General features: G+C 33.8%; 1 protein-coding gene across 3 annotated transcripts; it reads right to left on the bottom strand.

The window, feature by feature from the left end:
- Nucleotides 1-8: 8 nt before the first annotated feature.
- LOC123194799 (DNA mismatch repair protein MLH1) lies at nt 9-25,236 on the bottom strand. 3 transcript variants are annotated; one of them, XM_044608227.1, is made up of 16 exons: nt 24,952-25,235; nt 24,680-24,852; nt 24,480-24,552; nt 24,100-24,234; nt 23,780-23,990; nt 23,264-23,412; nt 21,841-21,939; nt 19,395-19,464; nt 18,957-19,092; nt 17,022-17,116; nt 16,817-16,925; nt 16,070-16,235; nt 9,497-9,658; nt 8,291-8,462; nt 672-835; nt 9-338 (listed from the first exon to the last, which is right to left on the bottom strand). In XM_044608227.1, exons 1-16 carry the CDS (start codon nt 25,177-25,179, stop codon nt 294-296), a joined length of 2,187 nt encoding a protein of 728 aa, XP_044464162.1. In that variant the 5' UTR covers nt 25,180-25,235; the 3' UTR covers nt 9-293. The 3 variants fall into 3 exon arrangements, 2 of the variants coding, with proteins under 2 accessions (XP_044464162.1, XP_044464163.1); XM_044608228.1 differs by lacking the exon at nt 21,841-21,939 and having other exon boundaries at nt 24,952-25,234; XR_006497330.1 differs by lacking the exon at nt 8,291-8,462 and having other exon boundaries at nt 24,952-25,236.
- Nucleotides 25,237-26,784: the final 1,548 nt, after the last annotated feature.

A 26,784-nucleotide genomic window follows, 5' to 3' on the forward strand; every position in this document is an offset into this window, starting at 1 on the left:
AATCAACGTAGCAGCCTAATACAAACATATTGACTTCCAGCTTGAAAAATAGAATTATCTTACTCTACAAAATGAACAATCAAAAGCTTAACTGATCCACATTAATATACATGCAGATTACTATTACTTCCACAAATCCTAATGTCAGTTGACACCAACCTGCCAGTCATGCAGTATCAAAACAGTTAATATCAAAAGTAGATAACTGAATAAGACTATACAAAACCTTGGGGGCCTTCAACAATATCTCTCAATTTCCTATCCATCTTGAAGTCTCGGGGCAATTATATCAGTTAGCATCTCTCAAAAATCTTGTAGAGCTTCTCCAATGTTGCCACCTAGTTAGATGAAGCAAGAATCATACATCAGTAGTTCATGACAAACAAGACTGAAGCTATAAGAGTGTCTTTGAGAATTATTGACAATGTATATTATAGCAAAGAAGCAATATATAGGATCGAAGTAATCCAATTTGAATGGTTTGAAATCCTTAGGAACTCCCCAGATGGTAAGTCCTGTGCAACATATTCAAAACACAACTCACTGAACTCCAGAGTACCAACAAATTTAAAATTAATAATAAAACACACACAAATATTATATAATAAATTCATAACCAATTGTAATGCTTCAGAATTAGAATTACACGCAGTAATAACTCAATAACTTACCTGAACAAATGTTCCGTTCGTTGCCATGGAAGTTGGTGGTTTGAGAAAGAGTCTCATAGCTGGAAATAAGACATGCTGAATTGACCACTCACGCTGAGCCCAAGCAGCCTCTGCCTCTGAAAATAGTTCATGGTCAATATCAACCTCCATTTCAACATCATCACCTGTAACCACCAAGTAGCACTAAGGTCAAAATTCCTGAGAGTAGTATAGTGATGTCTCAAAATGGAGGTGCACAAATAACAAAATCAGTTCTTAGTTTCTTTTCTTTTCTTTTCTTTTTTTTTTTTTCAAATGAAATCTGAATTTTCTTTCTTTAACAGAACCTTTCAGTGCTACATTCTCCATCTCACACTGTCTTTGAAGTCATGCTGAACACTTTTAGTGCTCATCCCAAAAATTGGTTAGATTCCCTGCTTTTAGTGTCCATACTGTATTAAGTTAAATATTTGTTTATAGAAACAAATTTCGAAGATAACAACAATAAGTTGCATTAGTATTTTAATATTCCATTTGCATCCACAAACATTTTTTATGACTAATTTTCTAAAATACAAAAACGGTGAAAACATCTCTATTACCAATAATTATATATGATAAAAACATTGAATACAAACAATTGGTAGGAAAGTAATAGAAAAAATCTACAAACTACATACCAATAAACAGGTATTATTCAAGCATTTTGTTTTTCTCATTTGTGAAATTTTCTTTCCATCACCTAACAATAGATGATAAATAAACAAGGATCCTAAAGTATTCTTGATCTGCTGCAATGCTAACAAAAACTACTGCTTAATTACCACAATTATAATTTTTTTCTCCACTCTTGCCTAAGAGAGGAGAGAATAGGGATTAGCAGACAGATTATCTATCAAATATCCTTAAGGTGTTCCCCAGTACCATGTCAAAGGATTTAGCCATAGACAGTCATCAATCAAAGACCGTGGTCAACATTTTTGCATAGCATACTCCACTTAAAGTGAATCAGCATAAAAAGATAAAAGATCAATCCTCGATAAATGAGAGAGGGATCACATTATTGCAAATAATTACAGAGAAGAAATATGGTGGTTGTAGAAATCTTAAGTATTCATTAAGGTATATTGACAGGATATTCTGAATATTTATGTATCTAAGATAGTTGATTATTTTAGATTATTAGAGGAAATTACTAATCTAATTTCCTTATTATATTAGAAATAATCGGTTGTGTGAAATATTGGTTTGGATAATTTTTGTATATTTGATAGTGAATAGAATACATCCTAATATAATGTTACAATAAGCTATAATTGGAAGCATAATAAACTAATTTCTTATTTTTTACAGATTCTAATCCTAATATATCTTGATTTTAATTCTATTATAGCTGTATACAATTTAACAATAATTATATACAACTCAACAGGCTAGTTAGAATATTAGGAGCTTTAATTTTTTCCCCTTTTTATGGAATTGTGAGACATGGGCACTTCTTGTATATCGTACTCTTATTTTAGAAATTAAAAATGAGAGTTGTATATACTCTCAAAATTAGTTTCACAGCATCAAAGTCATGGTCCTAAGTTTTTTTTTTTTTTCTCTTTTAGACTCTCTAATAGAGAGAATGCGCTTTGAAGGTGGAGAATTTGTTGTTTTTCTTTTTCCTTGAGGAGATATAGTTGAGAGTTTACCAAAAAACAAAAATCATTGGTAACCCCTCTACTGCCAGAAAAGCCCAAACATTACTAAAAAGGTCCAAAAGGTGACAGAAAAGCCTGAAAACTGCCGAAAAAGCACAAACTTTGCCGGAAAAGTCAGAGACACTGCTGTAAAGGTTCATAAGCAGCCAGAAAAAACTAGAATTTGACCAAAAAAAAAGGCAAAGACACTGTCGAAATAGCACAGATAGTGTTGTTCTACCTTTGTAGTCCTTTGCCATTGCTATAAACACAAAGATAGCCCTAAAAAAGTGTCGATTTATCTCTACTATTGCCAAAAAAATGTAGCTCCACTCCAAAAACCAAATATCTACCTAATATCCCTTCTTTCGCTTGTCTCTTCAATTTGTTCTTGAATACACAATGTTGAGCACAGGAAAGGAGGTCTTTGGGTTAGACAAGGAAGTATCTTCCGCTACTTCATTTGAATCAGTCCAACAAATTGTCATCTCACAGAGGAAAAATGGGATATACCACTAATGAGGCTAGACAACCCAATACCAAAAATCCAACATATGCCACATGGGAGCTCAAACTTCCATCGTATGGCCTAGTTGGTTGACTCAATGGAATCCCGTTTCAGTCACAAATATCTTTCTTTGAACTACTGAAGCTATTTGGGATGCCCTTAAGGAGAATTACTATGATCTTGAGAATGCCTCTTAGGTTCTTGAGATTAAAAAAACAAACTCAAAGAAATGCAACAAGGGCAAACCGGCTGTGACCGAATATTACAAAGCATTGCATACACTCTAGCATGAGCTTGACATGTTCTACGTAGCCAATTAGAGAGATATAAAAGAGAATGTAAAATTCAAGAGGCAGCTCCAGGAGTAGTATGCATGATGACCACTGAAACTAATTTTGAGAGAATATACAACTTTGATTTTTAATTTCTTAAATAAGAGTACAACATATAGAAAGTGGACATACTCCACAATCCCATAAAAACGAAATAAATTAAAGCTCCTAATATTCTAATGAGATTCTTTCCAAAACAATAAGAAAATCAAATTACTAATTTCCTCTAAAAATCTTAGCTTGTCAACTATCCTATATACACATATTGAGAGTATCATGTCAATATATCCTAACGAATACCCAAGATGTCTACACTCCTCCACAAATTTGGCTGTATATGTTGACCATTCCTAGCTTGTTTACTAAATCTTCAAAACTTGGTCTATGAAGGCTCTTCCAAGGTGTTAGTTGTCTACTCTCTAAGGGGAATATAAGTCAAGCATACACCTTCATTATTGATCTTCTCCTTAATGACATGGCGTTGACTTCCACATGTTTTGTGCAGTAATGATGAATTGGGTTATGTACTTTGCTCAAGGCTGCCTTGTTTTCACAGTACAATTTTATAAGGGACCTACTAGGAATTTTTAGTTCACTTAGTAACCTCCTTAGCCATATTCCTTCACGTACGTTGTGAGCCAATGCACGAAACTTAACTTATGCATTGCTCCAAGTAACCATTAGTTGCTTCTTACTTCTCCACGTTACCAAATTAACTCAAAAATTACTATAATAGCCTGAGATACCTTATATATATGGATGAACCTGCCCAACCAACGTCCGTGTAGACTTCTACCATTTTGTAATCACATTTTTTGAAAAAAATGTCCCTTCCTAAGAGTGCTTTTTTGGATGCCTCAAGATTCTGTAGACAACTTCAAAATGTTTCTCCTTGGATGCATGCACAAACAGGCTTACTAAATTTACAACAAAAGCGATGTCTAGCATTGAGTGGGAATGGTAGATCAACATTCCACTAATCATTGGTACCGCTCTTGTTCAACTTCTTTACCTCCCTCAATACCTAATTTGACATTTAGCTCTAAAGAGGCCTTAGTAGGTATACATCCCAACATTCTCATTTCTTGAAGTAAATCAAGTACATACTTCCTTTGCGATATAGTAATCCCAACTTTGTTTCGAGCTACTTCCATTCCAAAGAAGTACTTTAGTTCTAAGATCCTTGAATTCAAACTCTCCTGCAAGAGACTTTTTCAGAGTATCTAGTTCTTCATCATTGTCTCCTATGATGATATGTTGTCCACATATACTATTAAAATAGCAGTTTTGTCACCTTCAGAGCACTTATAGAAAAGTGTGTGATCAAACTAGGCTTATGTAAATCCACTTCCTTTGAATACCTGAGTAAACTTCTCAAACTATTTTCTTGGTAATTGTTTTAGATCATAGAGAGATTTCTTCAGTTTGCACACTAGGTTACCATCCTTTGCAAAGCTAGGTGGTTGTTCCATATAAACCTCTTCAAGTAAATCACGTTTAGGATAACATTTTTTACGTCTAGTTGTTGTAGCGACCAATCAAGATTGGTTTCTAATGACAGGAGAACCCTTATAGTATTGAGTTTAGCTGCTGATGCAAATGTCTTCTAGTAACCTATACCATAAGTTTAAGTGAAACCTATAGTAACAAGTATTGCCTTGTATCTGTTGATACTCTTATTCACATTATACTTCACACTGAAGATCCACTTGCATCATACGGTTTTCTTTCCCTTAGGTAGCTTCAAAATTCTTAAGTACCTTTTCTCTCCAAGGCATTTATTTCTTCTTGAACTGTTAACCTCTTTATGGGAATGGCAAGTGCTTCTTAAATGTTCTTTGGTATCTTTATTTTAGACAATAAAGAGATAAATGCTTGAAATTCATGTGACAATTTTTCATAGGAGATGGACCTTGATATGGAATGTTGGGTACATGACCTAATCCATTTTCTGAGAGCAATAAATAGGTCTAGTTGATCTTGGGACAACCACCATTGTCTTTGTTGTGATGTTCATGTTCCATGATTTCTCAACTCGAATTAGTATCAAGGCTAGGTCTTGGATTAGAATCTTGACTCAACTGAGCTTGCAGTTAATCACTACTTTGTGAATGATTTTTACAAGAATACACAAACAAATCAAGTTAACGAGAGTTAACTCTCCCTGTCCGCAAACCTTTTTCATTTACTATAGATGATATAGTGAGATCAACCTTTACAACAGGCAATAGTGTTGAGTAGGAAGTAGATGGAAGAGGATCTAGGTTTGGGAGGTTTAAATCCCAAGGCTCATTTTCACCTAGTTACTCCCCTTGAAAAGGAGACTTGGGAAGATACAGTTGTGATTCGAGAAAAGTAATATCCATTGAGACAAAATACATGTCGAATAGTAGGGAAACAGCATTTATACCTTCTTTGAGTTGGTGAGTATCCAATGAATGCACATTTACTTGACTTTGGATAAAGTTTTGAATGATTTGACTATGTACATGTACAAAAGGTTGTGTACCCAAAGGTCTTGAGCAGAAGAGAGAAAACAAACCTAAAGGTAAGACATATATGTTTGGTGAGAAGTCCTAAGGGCATTCAATTAATGAGATACGACGGTATTAAAACTGCTTCACCCTATAGATATTTGGGACATGCATAGTGAACATTAGAGCTCTAGCAACCTTAAGGAGGTGTTGAATTTTTCTTTTTGCTATGCCATTTTGTTGGTGTGTATCTAAATAGGAAATTTTGATAGATGATTCCATGGATTGCTAAATAATCCCCAAGGATTGAATGAAAGTTCTCTTTTCCATTATTAGTTCTCAGGACTTGAATGGAAGTTTGAAATTGGTTTCATAGCATTGAATAAAATATTTGACATGTTTTTACCACCTCAAATTTTTCTTTGAGGAGATGGACCCAATTGACTTAAGTATGGTCATCGATAGAGGTAATGAACCACCATGTACTTGAGATATTATTTATGTGAAAAAGATCCCAACTATCACTATGAATTATTGAGCAAGGATGAGACTCTTGGTGAGGTTTGACAAGAAATAATGTGCAAGTATGCTTTGCTAATTGATAAACTTCAAAAGAAAAAAACTAGTTCATGAAAAGATTTGGAAACAAATGTTTTGGGTAATAAAAATTGGGGTGGCCTGACCTACAGTACCACAACATTATTTCAAGTTTATTCTCTATCACTAAAGCTTGTTTCTGCATCATCCATAAAGGAGTAGAGTCCATCATCCTCCCTAGCATCGCCAATCATCCTCCATGATCTTTGCCTTTGGATTTCACACAAAGTTGTTAAGAACTTAGCAATAACGTTAAGTTCTTAAGTCAATTTTCTAACTAACACCAAATTGTATGTCAAGTTTGGCAAATGTAGCATTGAGTAAAGGACAATAGTATTTGATAGGCAAATTGAGCCTTTAGCAGCTATACAAGAGAGAAAGTACCATTAGCTATTTTAGCTCGAGAATTCTATAAAGATGGAAATTATGAGTAAAATAACTAGAGATTACCTGTCACATGAGTGGATGCCTCTGAGTTAAAGATCTTGGTCTATTGGGATTGAGAAAGCAATACCTTTATGAGTAAAAGTGCAATTTGTTGGATTCGAACTAGTCTTTGTCAATTGGTTCAAAATTCTATGAAGTTGTTCAACTTAAGCGTTGTTCAAACATACACCCATTGTCTAGCTACTGGTGCTTGGTCTCTCGGATTTTTCCTCTACAGAAGCTTGAAAACTCTTACTCTCATTCAAAACTAGCGACTTCCAATTCGTTGGTTTCACGTGATTTTTCCAACAAGTGTCTCAGATGTATGTGGCAATGGCTGCACCACAATCGTCCTTGAAATTGATTTGTTTTCTGATCTCTGTCAGCCAATTAGGGGAATTTTTGGAGTCGGTAGTCTCAGTAGGTCTCTCACTTGAGATTGTGCTAGGTCCCGGATATATGTTGCTCACAAGAAGAAGGACACATTGCAGCAGCAAAATTAACAACTTGGAGCAATTAAACACACATGGCAGCTTGGGAATGGAACAAATGGCAAGGTTACAATTGTCTGGACCACCAGAGGCAGAGAAGAGATATGGCAAGGCAGCAGAAAATCTGGTTGTTATGGACAACAAAAAGGAGGCGGCATAGGCGGGAAAGACATGAGAGAAATCAGAAGGAAAAGAAGGGAGAGATTTGGGCCTCTCGAATTGCCGAGGAAATTAGCTCAAAGTTTATTCTATTTTGCTTGCAGTCTGAAGCTATGTTTTCTGTTTTTTGTTGAATCAAATGGTGTAATAAACATTATAATGTTGTATCTATTTTCCATAAATGAAGAGAATGAATTATGTTACTGTTTGTGAGTTTCCTTACTGTTCCATTGAACTTGATATCTTTGCTTGGTTTGTTGAGTTGAGTTGCTGTGGTGTTGAGAAAGGAGGAGAGGAGATAGTATTTTAGTGAAATAGAATCTGCATTGCTGAAAAAAAATTAGATAAGTGGTGTGTTACATATTTCCCTTGCTGGAGCAAGATTAAAAATTACAAAAGTGTTGGGTTACATATTTTGTGCTGCTGGAGCAAATTTACAGTGAGTAGTTGCTGCCAGAGAATTTCCAGGTACCTAACAGATTGTAACAGATAAATCCTGCTTCCTTTCAAGGATAACACATCATCTATTTTCTTGTCACAATTTTGAGAATGCAATGCTAATGAATGGTAATGATTTACGGCCCAAAATTCTTCGTCACACTCCATTTAGGTCTTCACCTTTTAAAATAAGGATTCTCATACAGAAAAGGATTTTCTATAAAGCCTTCCTATAATGAATACTACATGTAATAATGCTAAATTATGTCCAACAGTAACAACCATGTAGAATTATCAAAACTATTCTCATGGTTTTCTCATTGTTTCTTATTGCTACACATTCCCAGAGAGCATCTAATACAAATAATTCTACAAGCAAATTAATTACTTAGAAAGCTCCTATAATAAACTCTAATAAGGATATTAAGGATGCCAAAGTACTATAGAATTAATCTTCAATGGAATAGTGAGTCAAGAAACTTAGCATGAACTCATCAACAAATAGACTTTTGGGGAGTAAAAAACCATACCAGTATTTTTTGAGGGCTCTCCATCTTCAGGATTTGTAAAAGCTTTTTCCTTTTTGTAATATACCAAACCTTCCCCTGATGGATTGGGCATTAGAGGAGGGTGCAGTGCATAGAAATTGCCAAGGGCAGCCGCAATTGACTGAAAACAATTTTTTTCCTCCTCCCAATCAACCTATAATAATGAAGGAAAATTACATTATGCAGAGAGTAAGTTAAATGAGAAGAGGAAAATGGCCCTACCATTAATAGATAGACACTTTAGGTCTTCCTCAAAGTACTTATGTCTCCAAATTATCAGATAAGGAATTAAAGTAACTTCCAGTTGTCACAAAGTGAGAAGATTAAAAGGCCTGATACTATGGCGTGTTGGAAAAAAACTTCCCCTACCAAGTATTCGGTACGTAGAACACTGGCAGACACCAAAGTGGCATCCATCTATGTCCATGACTTACCTAGAGAGTATGAGAGGATTACCTCCAATTACCTCAATTACCTATGAATGGACGAAACTATGAGGAGTTGTCCAACATGGCGAACGAACTTATGTGGCTTGTATGATCATGGTCGTCAATGGATACTTTGATATTTAAAAAAAACAGAAGTATTAAATATCAATCACATCCCATGTCTATTGGAGAGATGTCATGTCAGACATTCAATTCTGGACTTCCACTCACCAAGAAGGATTGCATTGAAGATCTTTTAACCATTAAATAAATAATCAATCTCACATGATATTTATTTTAGCAAGATACTTGATTAGACTGATATAAGTTTGATCAGTTTGAACCCATTAAGTATGACATGGGTTGAGATTCATCCTTTTGCCTCATAATGGATAAATCGAGGCCAAGGAAACAATCTATCAACAAACCACCACAGATTTAGTCTATAAGCTACAGCTAAATTTGACTTCTCCATAGGAGATAACAAGTTTCCATGAGTTTGTTGGAGACTAACCACAATCCTATACATGCTCTTGTGTACTTTTCACAGTAAATCAGAAACTCAAACAAACAAATATGGAAAAAACTGCAGGCACACAAGTACATGTGGGCATATGCAGTTCTGTAAAACAGCTTTGAGAAATTTCAAGAAATACCATGGTAATAATATAAGGATTACCACTTCAACCAAGAATATATTAAATTACTGAATTGAAAGATTTATAGGAAATAAATGTCATTTTTAAACATTTGAACTTACATCATTGCCCAAACAAAGTACAAATTCAGGAACACGATCCATGTCAGGGGTATATTGATCTAGTATGACAGGAAGCCTAGACAAGTTGCCATGAGTGTCAATTTTAATGCAGAAATACTCCTCCAGCATTTCACCTTTTTGCTTGAGCAGTTCTGTATTCATCTATACAAAAGACCAAAAGGAAATATAAACCACAATTAGCTGGTAAAACTGCACATTTTGGAAGTTATTTTGTTCCAAAGTTCTTCCCATCTATATAACAATAATAAGGAATACAATGAATAACAAAAAGACTAGTATGTTAAAAACATGAAACTTAAGTGATGTTGTCCCTAACCATTGGGAAAAAAACAAAAGAACAAAGAGAACTCCATTATTTACCTTTTTTGCAATTGCTTCCCAATTTTCACATTAATACCACTCCTACATGTCTCTCTCTAATCCACAAAAAAATCCCGTCAAAAAGCTTAATGTTCAAGGAGAAGCAATTAATGCATTAGAAATAAGGAAAACCCCAAGACATAGGCTTCCATGGACTTGTACAAGAACCCTTCAATAATCCATAAGTATGCCACCCAATCCTTTGAAGACTACAAATACTCATAATAACTTGATACCAAAGAGCATTTAAACAAACAAAAGCAAGTCTACCTTCCTTAGATAACAAAAACCTTTACACCTTAGAATCTCCTCTCCACTTTTTCATAAAAGTATCCCCAAAACTCAATGTCCTTAGATTATCAACCAAAGGTAAACCCAAATATCTTGGAAGCAATTAACATGTGGACACCCACAGCAAAATTTCACCTTCCTTAGTTGTTGTTTAAAAGTGATCAGTGGCAATTAAAAAGAGTTTAAAAAAATGGTGGCAACCCAACCTCTTATTCATCTAAAACAGAATATTAAAAAACAAAAACATAATAACTAAAAATTATTTTATTAATAAGAGGATTACAAGGATAAACCAAACAATTCGATAAGTTCAAGACCTCCTATTCTGGACAATTTGAGGAGTCCAGGGCCTTCTATTTTTCGGCAATTCAAGACGCCGAAGGCCTCCTTGAATCAACCAAAAGTGGTTGTCCTCAAAACGTAAATTCTAATATACTTTTCCTTCCCCCTTTTGAAACCTAAATACCCTTTTTATAATAAAATTACCTTATAGATTGAGGACAAGTATCCAAATTTTAATATTTCTCTCCTCATGAAAAACCACTTTGTCCTCAAAGTGGGGTTTTTTTTCCTATATATATTGGATTTTTCTTTTATTTTTTTGGATTTTTTTCTTTTTTTTATTTTTTTGGATTTTTTCACTTCTTTTTTACGTATTTTTTTCCATACATCTCCTTTTTCTCTTTCCACTAGTTATCCTCCTCTTTTCATCTTCAAACACATTTTACATTTCCCACATGTAACAGCCTTTTTATAACCTATTTTCACCTTTCTACTGCCTATTGTACATTTTTTTATCACTCCTCTACCACCTGTCTATTTGTCTAACCACTCCTCTATTTTTTTTTAACTTTCTTTTTCATTAAGTGCGAGTACAATTGTTTTTTTTTCTTCAAGCTATCTCACACCACTTTTTTAATCTTTTTCTCTCCCCTCCTCTCTTCCCTGCATCTTATGTCTTCTATAAAATTTTCTTTCTTCACGTCTTTGCTGTCGATTTCATCTTCTTCTCCTTCTTCTAATTTTTCTTCTTTTTTTTTTTTTTTTGTGTGTTCGACCACTTCTCCAACATATGTCTATCAACTCATTTTTCTCCGATGATGATTTAAGACTCCACAGTGACCATTTCCAGAGTTTAGGTTTTGAGGGTAGCCACTTTTGGCTAATTCAAGGAGGTCTCTAACACCTCAAATGATCAGAAAATAGAAAGCCTCAAACTCCTCGAATTGTTTAAAATAGGAGGCCCCAGACTCCTCGAATTATCCGGTTTATCCTTGTAACCCTTCAATCAATGAAATGATTTTTATTTTACTATGTTTACTTTTCTATTTTAGTTGAATAAAGGTTTGATTCATATCAAATGGTATCAAAGCAATAGATCCAATGGGAAAGATAGATTGACAACCGAAAAAGTTAAGAGTCACTGGAATTGATGTCAGAAAGGTGATCGGAAAAAGGAAAACAAAAGAAGAAGAAAAGAGAGCGACAAAAAAAAAAATCAAAATCTAAACGAAATCGGCAGCACGGTGATGGATTTGTGATAAAACTCCGTCCAGCTGTGGAGGAAACTCCACCACAGGTGAAAGGAGAAAAAAAAAATGAGTTGACGACACATCCGAAAAAGTGGCCAAAAAAAAAAACAAAAAATGGAGAAGAAAATAGAATGGTAGCAATGGAGAGCTGGCTGAAATGGGAAGACAACACTAAGAAGAAAGTAAATGAAAGAAAAAGAGAGAGAAAAAAAGGACAATGGTGTTTATTATGGAAAAAGTTGTAGAAAGTTTAATGGTTGGGAAAAGAAACTGAAATGTTGAATAAAAAAGTAGGGGACCGCTGGCTTTGAAAAAAAAATAATTATAAACAAGTGGGAACAATTGTAATAAGTGTGGCAAATTGAAAAAAAGTAAATGGGCACAATTGGCAAGTGTGGGAAACTGAAAAGCAAGGAAAAATAAATTTTAAAAAAAAGTACATATATAGATAGGACTGAAAAAAAAATTAGAAAAAAAAAAACCCACCTTAAGAACAAGGTGATTTTGAAGGGGAGGAAAATGTTAGGATTGAGACATTTGTCCTCAATTCATAAGATAGTTTAAAGTAGTTTTATTACAAATAGGGTCTTTAAGTTTCTAAAGAGGGAGAGAAAAAAAAATACATTAGGTTAGGGTTTGGCAATTTAGACAAACAACATTGGCTGATTTAGAAAGGTTTCCAACGCTTCAAATTGTCAAAAAACGAAAGGCCCCAGACTCTTCAAACTATCCAAAATAGGAGGTCCCGAACTCCTCGAATTGTTCTGTTTATACTTGTAACCCTCTTATTAATGAAATAATTTTTAGTTATTATATTTTTGTATTTTAATTTTCTGTTTTAAATGAATAAGAGGTTGGGTTCATATTGAAGATTGACTCCTTAACGATGTCGCAAGAAAATGATTCACCAGATTCTGATGACAAAAAAATGGGTTTCCACAAAAAAATAGTAAAACCCAATTTGTTTCAGTTGACTGAAGTGGCGGTGATATCTGGAAACAAAGGTTGTGCAACTTTGGCTTTGACGGAAAAGAACAACGTAGTTGATGAGACAATTGGAAGTTGGGCTAAGTGTTGAGTGATAATTGGATTGTTGAGTATTGGGTCACCCCATTTTGGCTTTGGGTCAAGCCTAATTGAGCTTGATTTTGAGTTGAATAATATGTGTATTGGATTCAAGGTGCCTCTGGATGGGAGGCCAAATGTTAGGGCCAAGGTGTATGTGAGGAAAAAAGGAAGAAAAGAGGTCAAGACACATGGCAACAACCAAGAGATGACAGATGACAACCAACAAGCTAATGGAACAGTACCAAACCAACACTCATCAAATGAAGGCATCGTAGGCAAGCAACACTCGATGCAACAAACTGTAAGGACCACGAAGATCTTTAGAGTTGAGCTGGCAGAGCAAGATTAGCAAGGCGATTTGGAGAAGTGCTATGAAATAGGCTTGGAGAGCGGAAAGAAAAAGGAGAGAAGAAATTTGAGGAAAAAGGGATTTGTTGGAGAGTTTCCAGCCTCTCAAATATCGGAGGGAGAAATATCATCTATGTTGTCTTTTATTTTGTTTTGTTTTTGTATGAGTTTGTGAGAAATTAATGTAAACAGAGTAGCAAAACATTTGGCAAAATTTTGTATTTCATTTTTGGGAAAAATTGCTCAATACAAATATTTATCATTTCATTATTGTGTGAGTTACATTAATTTCGTACATTTTCATATTTGCTTCCTTGCTCTTGAGTGCTAGAACTTGGTTGGGAATACTAGTGTTGATTTTGTGAATTGAAGAGCGACAACAGGCATCTCTGTTGAGCCAAATCTCCGAGTACCTAGCATTTGGTATCAAAGCACGTTTCCAGGATAGATTCAAAATTGAGAGAAACTAGAATCAAGAAGGGAAAGAAGGGAAATTATGGAAAATGAAAGTAGAGACATGAACAAAATATGGAGAGAGATTTTTAGAGATGCTCTCTGGGTAGCACAAAAACTGAGTCTCCCTTCTGCAAATAAATTGCAAGAGCATTTGGTGAATATTAACTCCTTGACGATGTTGCAAGATGATTCAACAGATTCTTATGACAAAAAAATGGCTTCAACAAAAAAATGATAAAATCTAGCTTGTCATTTACAATATCAACATCATCTTGAAAATCCATTTGCCAAACATAATTAAGAACCATCGACAACCCTTCTAATGATATTAATATTGTACCTCTGTTAACCTTCTCATCGCACCAAATACGGAGGCCATGTTCCAATTTGGGTCCATTTTCATTGTTAGTATTCAACCAAAAACCATTTTCAGCCAAGGAAGTTGAACTGTCGCTTCCCACCTTCAAGTTTGGCACTGATGACAACACTAGTCAATTTGTTGGTGACTTTGGTCCAAAAAGACTCATGTTTCCTGTTGGAAAGCTCTTATTTAGAGCTAGATTTTGACACTCAGTTGAACTCAATAAAGTTGATTAATAGTCTGTTAACCTCAATAGAATTGAATTCAACCCCTTATTCATCTAAAACAAAAACCTAAAATACAAAAACATAATAACTAAAAATTATTTCATTCATAAAATGGTTACAAGGATAAATAAACAATTCAAGGAGTTCAAGATCTCCTATTCGAGGCACGTGAGACCTCCGTGAATCAGTAAAGGTTGGCTGCCCAAATTACAAAACCGTAATATTTTTTTTTTCCCTCTTTTAAAACTTATAAACCCTATTTATAATAAAATTATTTTAAACTATCCTATGGATTGAGAATAAGTGTCTCAATCCTAACATTTCCCTCTCCCTCAAAACCACTTTGCCCTCGAGGTGGATAATTTTTTATATTATTTTTTTCTTTTCATTGTTTTCTGATTTTTTTTCAATCCCTCCCTTCATATATATATATATATATATATATATATATATATATATATATATTTGTTTTTCCTTTCTTTTTAGTTTTCCACGCCTGCCAATTATGTCCACTTACTTTTTTTTAGTTTCCCACACTCATTACAATTGTTCCCACTTGTTTATAATTATTTTTTTCTTTCAAAGCTAGTAGTCCCCTACTTTTCTATTCAACATTTCAATTTCTTTTTCCAACCATCCAAGTTTTTGTAGCTTTTTCCATAATAAACGCCACCTATCTTTTTTTTCTCTCTCTTCTTTCATCTACTTTCTTCTTAGCTTCGTCTTCCCGTTTCAACTAGCTTCCCATTGTCACCGTTTTGTTTTCTTCTCCTATTTTTTTTTTTTTTTTGGGCCACTCTTCTAGCATGTGTCGTTAACTCATTTTTTTTCTTCTTCCACAGTCGGCTGGAGTTTTATCACAAATCCGTCACCGTGTCGTCGTTCTCATTTAGATTTTTATTTTTTTTCTTGTCACTCTTTCTTCTTCTTCTTCTTCTTTTTCTTTTTCTTTTTTCTAGTCAACTTTCTAATGTCAATTCCGATGACTCTTCACTTTCCGGTTGACAATTTGTCTTTCCCACTAAATCTACTGTTCTAATACCATTTGATAGAAAACTAGCCCCTTATTCATATAAAACAAAAAATTAAAATACAAAAACATATTAACTAATAATTATTTCATTAATAAAAGGGTTATAAGAATAAACCAAACAATTCGAGGAGTTCGGGACCTCCTATTCTAGACAATTTGAAGAGTTCGAGGTCTCCCAATTTTTGACAATTCGAGACGTCAAAGACCTCCCTGAATCAACCAAAAGTGGCTGCCTCAAAACCTAAAATCTTATATATTTTTTATTCCCCCTTTTAAAACCTAAACAGCCTTTTATAATACAACTACCTTATGGATTGAGAACAAGTGTCCTACTCCTAACAAAAAAGCAAAGGAAAAATGTGGTAAAGTAAGAAATAAGTGCTTCCAATTTCTTATAATAGAAACACATTTGGGAAAAATATCAAGGAAACCACAATTTTTAGGGACGTGAACACCATATGTTTGATTATCCCGTTTGATTCAAAAGACAATTGATCCATAGGAGTATTATCCTTTTGAGGAAGTAGTCTCATATAAGGCTTCTCCTAAGACAACCTTTAGAGCACAGGACAATGATTATTTGACTGAGGTCATCTTAAAATCTTATCAAGTTTCAGTCAAGACTCTTTCTGACCCAGAATTACATCCATAGCCAAAGTTAGACTGTCACCGGGCAGGTATAGCACAGATCCAACTGGATCACAAACAATTCAGGCTAAGATTTATAATTCCTCTCCAATAAATATTGGGAAAAAAAACTGAATCTTTTTTGCTCTAATCACAAAATGGAATAATACTCCAACCTGACTGAAACAGAATGCATTAGAAAAAGTTTGAGAATCTTCGAAATATAGATTTAAGAGTAGAGAAGATTACTTCGGCAATCTTTTCTTTCAGGTCATCATTCTCACTGCTTTCTGGATCCAGGTCCTCCTCCTTGAGAGCCAACACAATCAACTCTGCCAAAGGTGCTGGCTCACTCAGTTGAATGGCATTAAAATGAGCAAACCGTCGCAGAACTTGCTGATACATGAGCTCTTTGCTGTAAAAATACTGATAGTGATCATTTCAAACAAGTCATAGAACTAGTCATAAAACAAGGACACTAGCAGATAGCAGGAAGCCAGAGCTTTAACAACTCCATCGAAAGAGTTGTTACACGAGAGGAAAAATAAGGGCATTAAATATGTTCAGCACTAATTATTACACTGATTTATTTCAGTAAAAAGAACTCCATAATGAACAAAGACATTCGTATCAGTAATAATTTGCCAAGGAAGAGAAACATACAGGAAAAAGCAGACGTGAAGTGAAATACAATGGAGAAATGGTATGAAAGGCTAACAAATCAAGGATTTGATCAGTCTCAAGGAGAAAACTAAAAGCCATGCCAGGACCACAGTAAACTTTCAATACTTACAAATGAAAAAAAAAAAATCAATTTCCCCTTCACTGACAAGATTAAGAAATTGCAACACATAATACGTAAAATCAAACATAAAAACCAACAACAACAACACATCCTAAATCAAGGCCAGAAGTTTACATTCGTTAACCAGGAGTGATAATCACGGGAAAATGAAGTAAAGAATGTCAAGAAATTGAAGAGGGAAGGAATATTACCTTAGGTTCACTACATTAGCAAGATAAAGATGAGTGTTATGCTGAAGCAACGCAAAAACATCATCCGCCATTCCTATATATGTGCAGTGTCTCACAATTTCCAGTAGACCTGCACAAACATACATAAAAACACAAGTTACAAATCTAACTACATATGAAAGGTTTATTACTGTCAACAGCACAGAAATTATGATCAGAATGTTACCAGAATGGCAGTTTCCCTCTATATCATCAATGAGTTCCTGAATACTGGTAAGATCAGCAGTTTCACTTGGGTTCCTTCTTTGCCTAACAGAAGACCTACAAGCAGAGGTATTAAACCGAATATTAAGTAACAAAGTATGGGCATAATAGGATTTCTTATTCAGAAGAAGTAACAATAATATTCATGGCCTATGTTGTGCATGACAATCTACACACACACACACACACACACACACATATATGTATGTATGTATATAACTTTATAACAAATCTTAGTGGAATATTTAAAATAGTGCATCATTTCATGAGATATCCCATACTTGCACATCTCATTAACAAAAAACTAGTTTTTTTAATTTTTTATACATCATATCATGTGGGAATTACCTTACACTCCTATCAGTATGCTCTAAGAAATAATCTATCAGAGATGCGCTGAACATACTATAAGTAATTGGTGTTTCCTCTTCCTTTGGGTAGCTAACAAAGCAACAATATTGGTAAGCTCCTCAGTGTATGACCATGCCCATTAGGCCCCTCGTTGTAACTGGTTTTTATCACTAGAAATTTACAACCCATTTATTTTATGATCTTGCCCCATCACTAGCTCAATGACTGAAGAATGTAATCCCAACTGCTTAAGCTCATGTCATGTGTGTCCAAACACAAAAATTTGTGGATCAAAAACAAAATTATAATTAATCAACAGAATGAACAGACAATGAGGAGCAGATATGAATAACTGATAGAAAATGGAGAAATAGAAGAAATGAAAAGAATAAGAGAGACAAATGAATAAAGGGATGAAGTTAGAAGAGAACTTAGGCAGAGATTCAAGAAAATGATATTTAAACAAATGTTTAACAACTAGTTTTCAACATAAAATATGGCATTTTTACATGTTATAACCAAAATCCCAATGAAACATAATTTTAATTCTACTAAAGTAGTAACATAAATGTTCAATTAACTTGGACAAAGTAATCCTTAAAATATATAATGATAAAGACTAAATTACTCTTACATCCTACTGCTGCATTAACATATTTTCAACATTTGAAACAAAAAAGATCCAAATTAGCTTTGATGCTATGTTGAGGAACCATTAATCACAGATGTCCAAACTGGTCGGGAAAGCCCAACTAATGGTATCCAAACTCAAACATTGAAAAATATTATGTATGGACAAACAAAGAGGCTATACTAGAACAAAATGTAAGTGTTAGACTCTGTATTGTAGAGCTGACACAGAATGCACAGGCAGGACTAGGTGAATTGGTGAAATGGAGAGGCAAGAAAGTATTCTTTAAAAGTTCATCTATGCTGTCAAATACAATTGGGAAAGGGGTTTTGGGATCAAAAGAGTCATGATTAAGAAACAAAATCTTTCAGCCTCAATGTTATTGAAAACTAAACTAAAAGTTATTCTGCATGGATTAATAAAGACCCCACCCATTTTTCTGGGTAAAATTAAACATCATTGCAATACAACTTGAATAATTCCACATGCCCTTAAAAAGTAACAGCCAGCAAAGTACAACATTGAACAGTCAAGCAAGAACAGCAACTCTCCATATGAAACACTCTTAGATGAAATCAAGCAAACATCAAAGAGTGGAAGGTAAACAAAAAAGTAGAGAACTATGCCAAAAAACAGTTCAGTAACTAATAACCGCAACACTGTCAAGAAACTATTGAAGAAGAAATTCTCAAAACATCCTTATATATTAGGATGCTAGTCTTGACATCCCCACATTAGAGCACTTACCAGTACAGTGTAATTACAAATAAATAAATGTCACAAAAAATAAAATTTAATCAATTCCTATAGTAGAATTTTTCTACCACTGATGTTAAATTAATTTTTATAAATGTAAGAAAAAGCAGTTTCGTAGCATCCAAAGGTAAGTATATGTCCATCAAATATAGATCCTACCTCACAGCACTTAAACTAGACTTCTCTGCAAGATGATTATGAGGCTTGGTTTGGAGGTAAGCATGCAACCTTCCAGCTGGATCTGATGAATCTGTTCTTACCATCTTATGCATTGGAACCTTTTGTGATTTTGGCCCTAATTGAACACACCAATAAAATAAATAAATAAAACACTTCTGTGTAATGAACAAATGTATCTACCAGAGTTAATAATTTTGGGTGAAAACCCTTTATACCCCATAATTTTAACAGTGAAATATTGACATTTGATGGTAGTGCAAGTATCCTTCATAAACTCATTAAGAAATCAATATAAATAATGGTAAGCTTTTTTGGAAGAGCATAAGTCAATTACCCTCCCCATCATTGAATGCAAAATGCTAAAATGATGACCCCAACCAAAGGCATGCACACCTAAGAGCGAAACATTTTCCATACCAGGGGAAAGGTTATTAAGCTGCAAGTCCTTGCTTGTACCCATGGAGCTAGAAGGAGAGGATTCCACAGTCTGTATCATGCATGAAAAAATAGTAGACAAAATTAAAAAAAAAAAAAAAGCTGAAAATTACATACTTATAATAGAGGTGGAAAAATCCAAAAGATATATGCAGTTAAGAATTTGTACTGTGTTAGACAATGGCATGCAAACAAATATGCAAAAGGTTTGTTTCATTAGACTACACATTTCCATCACTTCAACTGATGCCTCAACTAATAAGAGAGGCTACACATCTAAGATTATAGCAAGTTGGGCCGAACTCTCAATGCACGCAATGAACTCAACTTGAAACTGTTGAGTTGGAAAAGTATCTATTCTTTTATACTGTTAGATGCACTTATTATTAGATTAAACTGAGTCCATATTTAAGTAGAGTGTCAAGGGCATAACCTTGTCGGTAAAAAGTATCTCAAACTCCATTAAAAAATACATAAGTTTTTCCAGTTAAGCGAATATCTTATGGCCTGTTAGGTCTCAGATATATGTCTCCCGCAAGAAGAAGAAAATCCAAAGAAGGGGTACACGTGGCAGCAGCAGTTTTGGCAGAAGGATGGAGCAATTAAAAACACATAGCAGCATTGGATTGGAACAGATGGAAGACTCACAAATGCAAGAACCACCTGACTGAGGATGAAACGTAGCAAAGCAGGAGAAGACTTGGCTGTTAGGAGCAACAAAAAGGAAGTGACAACTGAGGGAGAGGTAGCAGAAAAGTCAGGAAAATTAGGAGAGAACTGAGGGAGAGAACCAGCCCTCTCAGACAGCCCGTGGTCTACTGGAAGTTAAGTCTTTTTTTGTGTTTATTTTGTATAATTTCGGTTCCGGATGTTTATTTCATACTTGCTGTTGAATTGGAATCTTGATTGCTTGGTAGACTGAGATTGTGTTGTTTGCCAGTTGTTTGTGTTATTGATGTGTTGGTTTTAAGAAGATGCATAGTTGAAGGAGGGGAGTGCAACTGATTGAAGCAGTGGATAAAACCCAGAAAAATAGTCATACAGCAAACTCATTTCCAGGTATCTAACATAACCAAACCAGTACCTGAATTTATTTGCAAAAATAAAAATATAGTTGCATAAGCAGAAAGGACTGACAGTTTTAGTAAAAGTATCTTGGTACAAACAGTGGCTCTTAAAGCTTTGGAACTCTACATATTTGTAGATATCTATGAATTAATTTTTTCTCATTGGAACAAATCATAGATTGTCATTATGTTTAAAATTCATATAATATAATAAACTAGCAATGCTTAAAGAAAGAGTAGAAGCATGTATGCCATCCACCCAATAAATTATCATCTTTCCGACAATTTATTGTAAGAACTGTAACAACAGAATATGAAAACCAAAACAAGAAAATCCAGAGAAAAGCCCAAATTAACCTCTCTGATAAATTTACATGGACTAAAGAATTACGAAAAAAACAAAAAAGAACTTCAGTAGGTCCTGTGAAAAACTATAAGAAACCTCAACAGCTAATCCTCATAAATAATAATTTACAAACAATGGTGAAAGTTATTTCTTATACTGCAGACAACAACCATTTATTCTTGTCATATAATCCAAAGTCATCTAATCTAGTTAAACAAAAGGTTTCCAATTTACACCAGTATACCCAAATAAAGCCGGAAATTTAGAGTAGAGAACAAAGATTTTGAAGTCAACATGGCAAAGAAGGGGGGAATATGAGAAAAAATTATCTCCTTCATCTAGAGAATGTAAATCTCTACCTAGTTTATCAGCACTCACGGTAATTAGGTCAGAAATCAATTATTGGGTTTCACAGTCCAAAAAAATGCTTTAAATTGTTTCTATCTAGTATTCTTCATGGTGAATTGTTAGTTCAATTATTTTTTATTTTCTTCTAATCTTATAACTTACTTGACCTACAATTCAAAAAGTTTTAAGGAGAAAAAAAAAAACTTGCCCCAAACTTGTGCCCCAGAATAAATAACATGTGCAAATTATAGAACAAGACATCCTGACATTTCTTTAAAACTATGTAGAATACTTATCCAAAAAAAAAAAAACTATGTAGAATACAAATTTTTTTGTGATATCAGCAACTTATTATCAGTATTCAAACTGTTGATATGGTTGGTATCATCCACAAGCAACAGATTGAATTAAATCGTTGAAATTTTTTATCCAAGCATAACTTTTCAATATCAAAATAAAGTTTAAATGACACAATAATGAAGTGACTCAGCATTGGATGATTAATTCAGATTCATGTAAAGTTGAAACTAATTATGATCTCATGCCTCTTCTACTCTTTTGCTAAATGACGTGAAGTAAGGCAAAGGAATGAAATCAACTGAGGGCACATACTTGACAAAGGAAATATCATCTTAAAACAGACTTAAAGTATTAGCTCCTCATCTACCTGTTCCTGATATGAAATTGCCTCATTTGAATGTCTCAATTTCAATTCAACAACTGACTGTATCTTCTCAATAATGATTTCCTGATTCAAAAGGCTTACCTGCATTCCAATACATAGCTCCTCTTAAATAACAGAACATACATATACTTTTACAAAATACTTTGGTAATGTCCTCTCATAATATCATTTTGGCATTTGCATTATTAGTCCAAGAATCCATGCGATACCTAACCAGTATATTCCCTAGGTCACACTTTCCATAGCCAATGGATATTCATTATTATATCCCTTTAATGCATCGTTATATGATACCATAAAAATTATTGTACAGGAGAGATTGGAACCACTAAATGAGAATTATTCCATCATTACGAAATAGTTTATAATGGACCAGCATCTATATGTACCAATATGGTAGAAATTCCCTTCTTTAAATAATATTCTAACAATAACTATACATATTGAATGAATCATTTGGTACACCAAAATAACTGGAACCAAATCAAACCCATGAACCTCACTTTTCTTTTTTAATAAGGCATGCTATAGTTATATCAAAAAAATCAAATACAAGACAAATATATCTTAGTGGCCAACTCTAAGAGGATCAGGTGAGTGGATAATAGGTAGAGTTTAGTTTAATTGATTTTACCTATAGACTTACTATTAATCACTTTTAAATTTGTGCAATGTCACAAAAAGAAGAAAATCTTATGAGGGATTTTTTAAGGAAGGAGTTGACAAACACAAGATGATCCATTTTTACAAATATGGAAACCCCAGCAGCCACTGAAGGCAAAGAGCCTGCAGTTTTGTGTAAAGGGCATTAATAAATTATTTATCCCAACATTGAAAAAGCCAAAGCTAGTGCAAGTTTATTGACAAAAACTTTTTCTCTAGATTTTACACGGTTATTATTTACCTTCAAACATAGAGAGTCAAAATCTACTTTCTTCACCAAAGTGTCAAAATCCAACATGTCAACAATATAGAATCTTATTCCAAAATGAAGTGAAAAGTTAATAACCTTCACTTCAATTGCCCCTCAAGTATAGATTCAACAGAAATTACAGATAATAGAAGTTTGTATTCAAAGCAAAACAGCAACCATATCTAATAATTCAAATTACATCTGATGTAAGATAAGCAATCCATGAGATAAGGAAGAAATGCTGTGTGAATCCAGTTCTAGAATAATTTAGTGGTTGGCAATACGCATAATTGAACAATGTTGCTACTCCTGCAGGAAAAACCAAACCAACTGAACTTTCTGCCAATTGTTTAGCAAGCCCGTAGGTGCTTCCTTTCTTTTTTTTTTTTTTTAACTTTTATTTTAAAAAAAATTACCCATGACATTACTTCTATGATTTGGCAATCCCCACAAGCAACATAGTATAGGGAACAAGGAAACAGAAACACCTACCTCTCGCTTTGTCGGGTGCACATTCACATCAACATGCTCAGATGGTAATACAATTGACATGTAGATGAAGGGTTTTGAAGCTTTAGGCAAGGTTGCAGTATAAACAATCTCAATAGCTCTCTTTAAAGCAGAACACTCAACCAACCTATCTGGAGTATAAAAACTAATATAAGAACAGAAACAAAGCTTAGGTATGAGAATCCATTGTCTGCATGCTCAACTAAAACTAAACAACAAATAAACCAGATTAGAAATTTTTGGTCCAAGAGAATAAGAAAATAAATAATCTGTATAATCTCCAATCATTTTACTTAAATGACATGAATTTACACAAATTAATTTTAGGTTAAAACAAACTTCTCAAAAATGCATAAATAAATAACACATATAAAAGCTTATCCAAAATATTCTACCTTTCAAAATTTATAACAAAAAATCCAAAAAGTAGAGATAAGGCATCCTTGTAAACCATGTAAACACTTTCTAATTCTCAAGCATTGAATAGATCATGTATACCATTGATAAAAAGAACCATTGTTGTTTTCTTTGCCACATAATTGGAACCAGATATGAAGCCATCCATTTTGAAAGACGAACTTGAGAAATCACTGTCTGAAGCTTCTATATTCATCAGACTGCGTGCAACTGATACCCCATAAACAGTTCTAATAGAATCAAGCCTTGATGATGTAGTAACTGAGTGAACATCTGCTCTTGCAGCTCCATGCTATATTATGTCAACAAGTTACAAATGCCTTACCAAGCCATCGACAGAATTTACAAACAGCAAATAACCCATCAGAATTATAACAATGATCTGTAACATATACACCAACCTTTCTGCAAGAGAAGCCCACATTTATATGATGAATGGCTAACCGGCTCAACAAATCAACAATTTTCGTATAATCGTCAGAAGAATTTTGGAGTGTCTTCCTCCGAGCAATCATGTTGTAAAACAAATTCTCCACCTTAGAACAAAAAATAAAATAACATTAGACCAAGAAAAAGGGGAAACAAATAAAAGCAAATTAAAGCTGCCAATTGTAGAAAGTTCACATAGGAAATTCATACTGTAATGAAAAATCAGTTATCTCATACAAGTTCAATCGTTAAAAAAAATTCATAAGCCACACTACAACCATGAAAACAGAAAATCAAAATTGTAACTAACATTCATCAACTTCCACATCAAAACAAAAGGTCTTCTTCATACCATTATCTGCGTTCCTTTTACAGCAGCACATGGCTTTGGTTCATGCTCCATCACACCATCTCTGTACGATACCCTGAACAAAAAAAGAGTTCATCAAAACTTTAAAACAAAAAAAAAAAAAAAAACTCCATTAATCACCAAGAAAATAAACTTAAATTTTAAATTGCTGAACAGATTTGCGGAAAATTTGTGAGATACACCTATAACCATGCAACTGCCCTTTGGTGATGGTTGTCACGGTCACGTGACCAACATAAGTCATGCTGGCCAAAGCTTCTCCTCTAAATCCCATGGACTTAATCGACAGCAAGTCCTCATACTTCGACAACTTGGATGTAGTGTGCCTCTCGCAAAGTATTGGCAAGTCCTCATACTGAAATTTAAACAAAGAAAATTAATATTTTCCGTTTGCTTCACGAGAAGAAAAAGGGAAAAAAAAAACATTAATCATAATAACAATGATTATACATACACGAATGCCGTGGCCGTCATCAGAAACTTGAATGAGCTTGAGGCCACCGTCCTTAACGACGACGTTTATGGAAGTAGAGTTGGCGTCAAGCGAATTCTCAACGAGTTCTTTCACGGCGGATAACGGGCGTTGAATAACCTCACCGGCTGCAATGCGGTTGACTACGGACTCTTCTAGGCGTTGTATTTTGGGTGGCTCTAACGACACTTCCGCTGTCTCGGTTTCCATGTCGTCTATATGGAGAAAATAGTCTTCAGTCCCACTGAACCGAAAAACAAAAAAACAAAAGAAAGTCTTCTGTCCCTCCCTACTACCAGAGGGAAAACTTGTGTAATGGATCGTAGTTTAGGGACGGCCCAATCTTGACAGGCCCGCAATTTGCCACCACGGCATGCCCACAAATATGGCAGGTCGTCTCAGTGTCTCACGAAAAGGCTCCCGGACTAATCCGACCCATAAATTTTTGTTATTATTTTATTTTATATTTATTCAATTTAATCAATTATATTTTTTTCACCACATTTATTTTAAAATGAACCAAATTTCAAATGAATTTAATCTTTTTATTATTTTGATAATAAAGAAAATCCACACATTGACAAATTATCAAATAAAAAATTACAATCATAGTCACAATGCCCAAGGTTATTAGCATTCTATGATACATTATACGTATCGTACGATAAAATATAATATAAGTATAAATAATATGTCCCCTAAAATGTATTATAAATTAATATAATATAATAAACATAACGTATGATATGATACATATTATTCATATAAATTAACACATATTTTTAGAAAATTAATTGTGTAGCAAGGGCGTGCTTGATATATTTTATAATTTTACGTTATGTTTATGATATTTTCTAAAATTGTAATGTGGCAATTAAAAATTTTTTATTAAATTATTGTTACTATTTTTAAAAATTATATCCTACAATATGATACAATACACTTTATAAAAAATTAAGGTTTTGCTTTATTATGTGATACATAATTTGAGTACTATGTTAATTGCCACTACCATCGCTGAGAAAAAAAAGTAAAAGTCTACCATTTGGGAGCATTTTAGTCAAAGACAAGATATAGTTGACAGTAAAATTGTTCAACGTATAATATATAAATATTGTAGTTTCACTTTAACATATACGAGTTCAGATAGCACCAAGCATCTCCATAAGAATATAAATGAGCCTTACAGAAAAAATGTCATATCACTTAAAAGAACAACAACAAATTTCCTTCACAATGGCAATATTGGTATCTGATCCATCTGCTAATTCATCAAATACTACAATAACGAGATTTCTAACTTCAAACATAGTCAACAAAATATAAGAGGCTATATAGTTAAGTATGTTGTTACAACCGATCAACCTTTTTATTTGGTAATAATATTAGTTTAGAATGGTTTATGTAAAGTAGTGCACAACCTGCTTTTAGAAGAGTTCTTAAAAACACTTTAAAATATGACATTGTTTGAAATTTAATGAAATTATTTCAATGACTTTTAATTTATGGATATAACGTCTACAATAATTTATGGATGTATCACCCACAGGTAACTTCAAAGGCATTTTAGTCTTTTTATCTATATTTGTATGACTTGAGATTGAGTTGTGTTAATTTTATACCAGGGACGGTCATTCATCTCAAGGATGGACGCATTGCAAAATTTAAAAATTTTAGAGTTTTATTGGCATTTTACTCAAACTATGAGCTTGTGAGCTCATCAAGCTAGATAAAATCAAACTTGAGTTCAGATCATAGCTACTAACAAGGGAGCATTTCATTGTCCAAAGATGAATCAACTGCAACGAAGTGTGT

The sequence above is a fragment of the Mangifera indica genome, chromosome 13 (genome assembly GCF_011075055.1).
Source record: "Mangifera indica cultivar Alphonso chromosome 13, CATAS_Mindica_2.1, whole genome shotgun sequence".
Classification (NCBI taxonomy): Eukaryota; Viridiplantae; Streptophyta; class Magnoliopsida; order Sapindales; family Anacardiaceae; genus Mangifera; species Mangifera indica.